The 10,085-nt window shown below is 37.1% G+C and overlaps 1 protein-coding gene across 1 annotated transcript; it reads right to left on the bottom strand.

The window, feature by feature from the left end:
- Positions 1 to 3,129: 3,129 nt before the first annotated feature.
- Positions 3,130 to 9,403, bottom strand: LOC139640006 (polyhomeotic-like protein 2). The gene is made up of 5 exons (XM_071514168.1): positions 9,304 to 9,403; positions 8,194 to 8,308; positions 6,402 to 6,528; positions 4,890 to 5,142; positions 3,130 to 3,284 (listed from the first exon to the last, which is right to left on the bottom strand). Exons 1-5 carry the CDS (start codon positions 9,323 to 9,325, stop codon positions 3,130 to 3,132), a joined length of 672 nt encoding a protein of 223 aa, XP_071370269.1. The 5' UTR covers positions 9,326 to 9,403.
- Between the last annotated feature and the right edge of the window lie 682 nt (positions 9,404 to 10,085).

The raw sequence follows: 10,085 nt of genomic DNA, 5'->3' as shown, positions 1-10,085 counted from the left end.
CTCTTGCACTCTTTCTCTTATTGCAGCCACTGAACTTTTTCAAAGTTGTTTTTGGTCTCAGATTGTTATCTCTTACCAGTTTACTTCTTGCCCAGGTGCAGAGATTGGAGGTATGGCCTGCTTTGACAATATCTGTATTGTATGATGCTTCTTTCATTGCTTGATGATATGGTGGACTGTCCCCATGTGGTTCAGAGACTGAAACAATGTTTTGTACATTTCTCCTCATATCTGCTTTGCTATAACTTGATCTTTTACTTACTTTGGAAAGTTCTGGTCATTATGATTGAGTCTTTGCCTCAGGTTTTATTAACTAACTGAGGGTCCTCTCTAAAACAGGTGTATTATATTGAAATCTGTGATTGTTCATTCTGAACCATTATTATTATACACTACAATAGGCCACCCAACTAATTAGGTTGCTTCTGAAGGTAACATTGTGTACCTAATTGAACTGAGGTTTGCCGAAGTGAAAGGGGTTGAATACTTTTGCAAACAGCATATTCAATTTTTCATTTTCTTAAAAAATATTTTGTGGTGTAAAACTCATGTTACTTACTAGTAATTCAATAAAAGTATTATTGTTGTAAATTAAAATATCATATATAGAAAAATATTAATGTATTAATTGTTATCCAGTGAAATGAGTGATTTAGCAGCGGGGTTGAACACTATTGCAAGGCACTGTATGCATGTCACATTCTCATTAGGGGCTGAGCCCCCCTAAAGGTCTGATCCTAGAATCACCCCTGGTGTAATGCTTCATCAGATAGATACTATGATGTTTTAAAGAGCCGAGATACAGCCAATCAAGCACCCAGAGCTACTCGGCTTGGGTACTAGTTACATGCCAAGGGTCAGTAGGTAGGGGGTGTACTTGTGTTGCTAGGTTATGGAGTCATTCAGCTTCAATTTTGTGGAAGGTAAATCACTTTTTAGTTTTTAACAGTTGAGGCTATAAGAGAAATTATCTCATTTTGAGTGGGGTCCAAGGTAAGATAGAGATATGAGATATTTCAATCAACACCACTGAACTGAATTTTGTGGAATGGGCAAACTTAGCATGCCTATACTTAACACTGACATTAACATACACACTTCATTTCACGAGCAGTCAACCTCCTGGTGTCCCAGGTTTCCATAGATAAATTGATGTTTTATTTCTCTTATCTCACATGAAGGTGTGCACTGGTCTAGTTAAGTGAATTATCAAAGTATCGTTTGTAAGTCCATAGCCCAATGCATTTGACAAACGTCTGTTTTAACAAAAGTACCTTTCTGGCATTGGTGTACAGACACTAAAACAGCTCTAAAACTTGTATATGTGTACAGTGACAACCATTTACATTTTATTTTTGACGTAAAAAACGGTGATATCCTGCAAAAAACACTTCAATGGACAGAGATGTTCAACAGTGAAGAGGCTACAAACTCAGCAATTTGAGTGTCTATCATTAACCATTTCCCATGAATATGACAGATGTTATTAGATGTGAACGCCTCATGGATCCAGAAAGTAACTCGCTCACAGTTAGCCTATCTGACCCTAGTGGCCGCTAAGGTGGTGTGGCACACATGATGCTGTGTAGGGTGATTCTCATCTATGACACTGTGTCCTTGACTGTATATTTGGTCTCTTTATGAGGTGATTTGTATTGTGAGAGCCATGAACAAATCACCATTTCATTTTAACTGGCACTACATGTATTTGTTTTGGGTCATGGTCATTCTATAATATTGGCATTTATCAATATAGCGTTTCATTAAATTAAAAGTTTCATTCCAAAATAAGATATCGTGGGGGGAAAAAATGACAAAATCATTGACAGTAAAGCAGATTATGGGTTAGTATGGAAATTGTGACTTTTGCTAACAATTTTTTTGAGGATGTAATTATGTGTTTTTGAAGAATTGACTGATGAATTACAGGTAACTTAGGTTCTTTCAAAACAGATCTATGATATTTTGGAATAAAACTTTTCAAACATTTTATAACAGCTATACCAAGAAGAGAGTAAATCATTACTGGACTTCAATAAATGTCAATCTTTTGATTGAGCTTCAGCTGTGAAATTAAAACCTGTTGCCAGTCTCCAATTGAGCAAGGTGCATAAAGATGTCTGTCATTGTCTTTGACACCATATTAGGAGGAAGAAGCAGAGGACACTATTATCACTATTATCAAAGAATTAGATTTCCAACACAATTCGACACTCATTGTGGAAATAAGTAAAAATGGCTTAATTACATAATTTAGAAATGACTTACAAGAATGGCAAGGATTGTTATTGTGAAGTGATATAGAACAATCCAACTTTGGTGAAACTCATTGACCATTTTATCTCATTTCTCAGTTTTTTCCATTTTTCAACTAGAAAGAAAACAGTTATTTTATTACGTCGGTTTGTGGAGTGGATTGGAGTGCTTCTATTCACTGCTTCCAATGAAACTATGAATATAACGCTGAAATATGTCCATATTGGAATAAAACATGGTAAAAAAATAAACAATGTTATGAATCCGTCTTTGTTTAAGGCCAATGTTAATCAAAAATATTCTCGCTTTTTTACTTGATCATTTTGTTTAACACAATCCAGCATCTGGATATTCCATCAAGGCTTTAACTTATAGAACCATAAAAGGAAACGGCAACAGTGATAGGAAACCTACACCTGGTCTTGCTCCTCTGGGAAATACCAGCACCGGGCAATCAACTGATCACCTCCAGCATCTGAGGACCAAGATACAGTAATTTACACTACAAAAACAAAAATATATGGATCACTTTTCCCAATACAGCCTAACTAGCACACAATTCTTGTAAAACTCACTTCACTATCTGGTAAGGTTATTCTGAAGTTGTGTCAGAGTGGAACTTATCATTGGAGAAGGCAAGTCAAAAAGTCAAAATGGTTTGATGTCCTTGTGGGCGGTCAGCAGGCAATGAAAAAAATGTCTGTATTGGAGGCCTGTCAAGCTCAGTAATGGCCTATCAGCACTGTCTCCTGACTCAGCTCAGATTAGTCATCATCAGGGTTCCTGAGCGTATTCTGTTTGTCCAGTCAGAGTAGAGCTGTCTTAGAGAGCAAATGTGTATGTTGTGTGCTTGTGTGGGGTGGGGTGGGGGGGCTATGAGTCTTTCAGCATGCTAATCTGGGCGAAGATCTTGAGTGCGGGGCCCAATTTGATGTTCATGGTTCCCATGAGATGGTCTTCCTTCAGCAGCATCAGGGCCTGTCCATCAATCTCCTGTGAACGGAACTCCTCCGCAATCTCAAGGCAACCTGCAACCAGCAACAACCGACACCACAGTTACACCAAACCTTGGCATCTAAAACAAGCAGCACTTGAGCTGCCTAATGTCCCATTATAAACACTATGATATATTAAACATTATGTTATGCTAATGAGGTCATTAATTAAGGTAATTTCAACATCAGGTTTGGCCACTGCTGCAGCCGCCGCTCACTCTCTCTATTCCATGGTAACATATCAGCTTTCCAAGTGTCATACACCAAACCAACACTGATGTCCATGACAACATTATCAAACATTCAATGGCAGGCATTTTATGGAATTTTTTTTTTTTTTTGTATTTTTTCAAATTTTCCACTGTTTTTCAAAGTAACTAGCCCAAACACTGAAGTTATTAGTGTGTCAGCATGTTTCGATGCTGCCACTTTCATATTTTTTTGCGATTCACTTTACCCTACACTAATTCTACTCATTTGTCTGCATAACTAGGAAATTACTTCGGCTTCAGCCGTTAAATGGAGCATTTGGAGTGACTCAGACACTGCCCTCCTGCTATTGTACAGCAAGGTATGTGAACATCTTTTGGACTGTTTGAAAGATGTGACCACAATTAGTTTCATTAAAAACATTTAGAGTTCAGACATCTGCCCCATGTCAACGCTGAGTTTGACTGTACACTGGATTGATTCCAGCTTTACAAAGTGCAGCGTTGAAAAATAAACACTTCAATGTAAGAATGAAATTGCCTAGTTAAAAAAAACACTTGGTCAACCATTGGTCGACTACAGGCTTTGCTCAACCAGGAAAAATCTTAGTCAGGGACTGGCCTGGTCGAGCATATATTTCTGAAATTCTATCTCCCCACATACCAAAGCGCAGCCTTAGATTAGATCAGCGGACAAGATGCTTTTGACAGTTCGAAAGTCTAGATTTATGACAAGAGGTGATCATGCCTTCGCTATCAAAGCACCTAAACTTTGGAACCGACTGCCTGAAGAAATGTGTTTGGCTAGCTCTGTAACCTCTTTTAAGACCAAATTAAAAACTCACTTTTTAAGTCTAGTTGTTAACTAGTTTCATGTCTTTTCCATTTGTTTGTTTGCTTTTTTTGTACAATTTGACTTTGTCTTTACAAACTTATTTATTGTTCATATGCATTGTTTGTATATTTTTTATATTTTTTATTTTATTGTATATTTATAAGCAAGTCTCGTTTTCGTAGTTTATGAGTTATATAATACATTGATGTTAATGAGCCATCCACTTCCATTGTATACATAGACATTGTTTACAGTAGCATCTTGTGCCATGTGCTATGCTATGTGCTTTCTTCTTCTGAAAGTCATGTTAATTCATATTGGCGTATTGTGCTCAAGCCCCTTCAGTCGCAGCTTGCGTCGATATTTATTATTATTACATGTTATGCTAATGAGGTGATTAATTAAGATAATTAATGCTTTAATTTAACAAATAATAATAAACCATTACTAGATTTATTAGATTTAGCAACTTTTCTACCTGCAACTTTGTCAAAAACAACTAGCGACTAATTTAGAATATTAATGATGATTATGCATCGCAACATAAAGGCAACAATTGAACTGTAATACTGTTACAGTTGTGGCGGTGCTCACCTGGCAGAGAGCAGATGAACTCATAGACATCTTCTACGTTCCACTTGCCGGGGTCGCTGGGTAGGAAGCTGTGGGGCAGGAGGGGCAGCTCAGAGTCTCGGCCTGCAGGTAACCGCTGGGCAGCCGACAGGGGTGACGGGGGTCCTTTATAGCTGGACAAGTCCGAACACTGGCTGGACTCCCCCTGTCCGGGGTGAACCGAGTGACCAGAGGACAGATTACCAGCAGCAGGTTTCTGGACAGAGGCAGGAGTCTGAAACCAGAGGCCAATCTAAGATAGTGAGCTGTGTTTTTCTAAAATAGTTTTATAAAATATTTCAGTCAGCAATGAGGTTAAGTCAAATACTGTCCTACATGGAAATTTGGTTTGTTGTAGAGTTAGACCGATACATAGGGTCGATATCGGCCTTTTAAAAATCAGATTTCAGCCAGTTGATATCATTCACCTCTGATATGATGCAGGTTATCTATGGGAAGCCCTTAAAACTAGGGTAGGCAATTTATTTTAGAAGCATTTTGGTAAAACTAATATATCCACAGAAGAGATGAGGTGAAACAGCCATAATCCAAACTGAATACTAAGACTGGAATATACTTGTTGTGTAAGGAAGCCAGTTATTTTCCCCCACTGCACTAGACAGTTCATCAGCAAGGAGCCACATTCAGGTCAGTCAACTGGTGTTAGGTAGCCTACTGCAGCTGTGGCTTTGACACTGTGGTAGATCTGGTCTCCCAAACAGGAACTATCTCTCCTAAATGGTATCACTCCGCTATGTTGTTCTCTTCTATCAATAAAAATGCTATTTGGCGAAATTATGTTCTAAAAAGGCGGACCAAAGGTCCATTGAAAATCACAGTAGTGGGATCTGTTGTTGAATATGTTCACGAATGTGTTAAATGTCAGCTTTCAGGCTATTTTCGTGGCCTCATTCAAATGAATGGGAAGTAAAAGTCTGAACACTACAAACTCGTCCCTGCTGCATACGATCTTGGTGATTAGTTTATATTCTGGTTTTCATGGCGGTCAAGCGCCAAACAAAAAAATAAGTGGAATATTGTATAAGTAGTACACCGGCCTTTTGGGAAATTGGCCATTGATCTACTCTAGACTCAACTCTAGATTACTAAATGTTCTATCTTTTTACATTAGACAATGCAAGTCACCTATGGGCACTTAACGTACTGTATGCTAACACGTTAGCATGTGCACAGGACAGAGACATCTACCGGACACACAAGAGATGAGAGATGATTTTGGTGATACACCTATGATAACATACCAACAAGCCAATTTCCAAAAAATGTAGCCTATGTAGTCTTTTAAGACAGCAAGTAAAAATGAGAGGAAAACTGTAGGTCAGACAAAGGAAGGAAAATTTGGATCTAGTTCAAACAGTGCACGTGGTTTCAGAGCTACATATAAAAGCGTAGTTAGACTTCACATCTGCCAAGGTGACTTGCAAAGTAAAGTAACATCATGAACTCAAGAATATAAACCGACTGTTGTCTCACCTTCTTTTTAGACTCTAAACTTGAGTTTTTGTGGTGTCCATTCAATGCTCTTTGTTTCTTCATATTCTCCATGGTGGTTCTGCGGTTTGGGAAGAGACCCATTCGCTTTGTGCATCCCACATTGTAGCTACAAAAAGGGTACATGAAGGTTAGGTTATCCTTTGTCTTAAAAAGGGGCACCTTTAAGTAGTTACTTTTCCTCACTCTATAGTTGTAATTATAGGGAAGAGGTTTTTACATTACATCAGTTTCCCCAAAATAGTTTGTTTGGACTGCCAGCAAGTCCTCTTCATTTAAGCCAAAAGGGCACGACCAGTTAGAACCTTGCAAGCCACATGTATGTACATGTGGCTTGCAAGTTACACTACGGATAAATGAAAGTATATGTAAATAAATAAATACAATTATAAATAGATAAATAAATGTGTGAATAAATGAATAAGTAAATAAATAAATTAATATGTAAATGAATAAATAAATATACAAATGTGTAAATATATATAAATATATACACTATATAAATAAATACACAAAGAAATGTAACATTTATATATTTAATGTCTCATTTAATTTGTGATTTATTTATTTATGGTGAGAATTAAGCATTAAATCACATCATTATTTATTTATTCATTTATTTAAGCATTTAATTATATAATTATATATTTATTCATTTATTTAAGCATTTAAATATATAATTATTTATGTATTTATATATTTAGTTTTGGCCCTTAAAACCCTCCATATACCTATGCCTATGCCTCTGTAGACCTGTTAATGTGAAAACACACATTTTGCACATCATGTACTATATGTGATGTAAATTCACATATCTGTTTTCTTTCCCTTATGGTTCTCATTGTTGTTATTCTTCTGCTTTCCTTTTAGTTTTCTCTGCTGTATCCTAGGGCTATTTGCTGCTGCAGCGACAAAATTTCCTCTTAGGATTATTTAAATTTCATTTTATCTTCGAAGGGGAGCTGAAAGACAAAGAAATGACTCCCCACAAGGTGACAAGTGAAGAAAAATAACCAATTAAAATTCTGAATATTAAACCTACGATAAGCAATATCAGACCTTATAAACAATTCTGAACCTAATGTGTGCTATGTGGAGATTCAGTTGAGACATAATGATATAAACCAATATCCACACACGGGCCAGCTATGATTCTGTTTTCACCACTTTTCTAAAGTAAGTTGTCAAATTCGAGACTTCTCAGTAGGTATGGTTAGCTTAGCTCAGTGGTTCTCAACGTGGGGTCCGGGGACCACCAGGGGTCCTTGAGGGGGTTCCAGGGGGTCCCCAGCAAATTGATAAATTGTTAAACTTCACCATTATTACATTAACAAGAAGTTAACACAATTAGAGAATGTAGAAGAATGACTGTTTTGATCATAGTTTCACTGTTATCTCTCTACCTACAATACAGATAGTCTTGGAATTCTGGACAAAATCATATCTAGCAATACAAATATTCTCAGATTTGGGTTTGAGAGACACAATCTCATCAAATGGGGGTCCGTGGTTCTAATGTGGACTTAATTAGGGGTCCTTGATACGAAAAAGGTTGAGAATCACTGGCTTAGCTAATAGCATTTATGCGCGGTGCTTTGCAAAGTTTGTCCTTGGTTGGCCTCCGTAGTGCAGTGGCTTTACTGTGTGTTATTTATAAATGTGTTGTAGTTTCTATCATCCTCTAGTGGTCAGAAAATGTAGCTTATTGCAGCTTTAAGCTACACATTTTAAAAGGTTAGAATGAAAAGAATTGTTTTATTCTGGCTTGCCATACCGTTTGGCACACACCGTTGAGCAGAACCTCTTGGATCTTTTGAAGATGTAGGCGAAATCCACCCTGCCACACAGCTCACAGGTTAGCATGGGCTCTTCCTGCTGGGCCTTTAACTCTGAGGGGCCACACATCAACAACCCAAAGTCAGTTCGGTACAGACACACCAGAACCACAAATTGAAGTAGCATCACAAACAATACCCTCTGGGGGAAAGGGTTAATTAATGCAAGACATGTCACACAATATTTGCTGTTCAATCTTTCAGACTAAGCCTATATGGTACAGCTAGCATAGTCATATGTTTCTGAGTAATTTGTTGCAGTGGTATGGACGGAGCAATGCTTGATTTACACCTTAGACAAATAATCAAACAAGAGGCACATGAGTTGCCTAATGTCCCGCCGTAATCACCATGATATATTAAACATAATAAGTCAATTAATAAATTAGCAAATATTTCTATGTCAACATGTTTGACAGTATTGATATGAACTTTGAAGTCTGGTCTGATTACAGACCGACAAAAATTCACCTCAGTGAGAAACAAAGTAATACAGACTATAGGAAAGGCCAAAGCAAATTTTTTTATGGACATTATTGAAGGTGCAAAAGGGAATGAAAAAGAATTTGGCAAAATATTAACAAACTAATCGGTAGACAAAACAAACAGGATAATAAAGAATTAGAACTCCAAATTAATAATGTACTAGTGAAAAATCCGATCATCAAAAATATTGAAATTGGTAGCTTTCAATATGTTTTTCTTAAATTCTGCCTATGAGATAACCCAGCTTTTTACTCCATCTGATGTTACCTATAGTCCTAATTAACCTGTTTTTGTTACCTGCCTGGGGACTACAGATGTAAATTAGCATTTTTGCTAACTCTGGCATGTTTACATCTTGTATTTTTATACTGATGTTTATTAACGTGCTCTGTCCCTATCAAATAAACAAATAAATACAATAAATAAACTTTCTATGAAGTTCCTATCATGTATTGTTGAGTTACTGTGTTCAAGAATGTGTCTACACACAGAGAGACACACAGCCAGGATGAAAAGAGGGAATAGGAAATAACAAGGGTGTGTTTTCATGTGAAGAACTTTACCCTGTGGTGACAGGTCATCCATCTCTGAGTCTGCTGTGTGATTCTGCCTTTCCGAGCGCTGATTATGTTTCCTTAGGCTCTCAATCGAGAAAGATGGACGTTCCACCTGTGTGCAGTAAGATCATTTTACAACATGCCAGTACTCACTAGTGTTGTCACAACAACCAACATTTCAAGACTACTTTGATACCGGTGCAAAAGATTTGAATCAATACTGAAATTTTATGGGCGGAATCTACATTTATAAATTTATCAGTACTTTCACCAAGTATTTTCTGCAAGCTGAAATTCCATCTCAGTGTCACCACCAGGGGGCGTATACATGCAGATTCCAATGTGTGTTGTAGTTAAAAAGGAAAAGAATTGGAATAGATAGTCTTGAGTCAATCAGCTTAAGATAGTCAGTAATGATATCAAATTTTTAGATTAATATTGGTAAAAAAAAAACACACATTTTTACAGGAAGTTTTGAGCTATGATGAGCAATGGAATAAAAAAATGCCTCGCTCCAACTAAAGCAGTGAATCTAATGCCCAGCAATGCTCACTGTTATGAGTGCATTACTATGCGTTTAAGCTCTTTTTTGGCTTTAATGCGTTACACTCTCCTTCCAAGGTTAGCGAAAGTGGTAAACAATCATTTACAACTGTTAAGAACCAAATATTACACGACTATTTTACAAAGACTGCAAAGACACCCAACAGGCGAAGGACTTAAAGGATAACACCTGTGTACTTTAGCTTTTTTCCAATCGCCATTATTGCCCATGAAAAGTCTAAACC

Source organism: Centroberyx affinis, unplaced genomic scaffold, assembly GCF_046629955.1.
Source record: "Centroberyx affinis isolate AG114_WGS23_722 - 3 ecotype Tasmania unplaced genomic scaffold, CSIRO-AGI_Caff_v1 ptg008130l_1, whole genome shotgun sequence".
NCBI lineage: Eukaryota > Metazoa > Chordata > Actinopteri > Beryciformes > Berycidae > Centroberyx > Centroberyx affinis.
The sequence above is the reverse complement of the archived record's forward strand: the minus strand, read 5'-3'. Positions and strand labels throughout refer to the sequence as shown.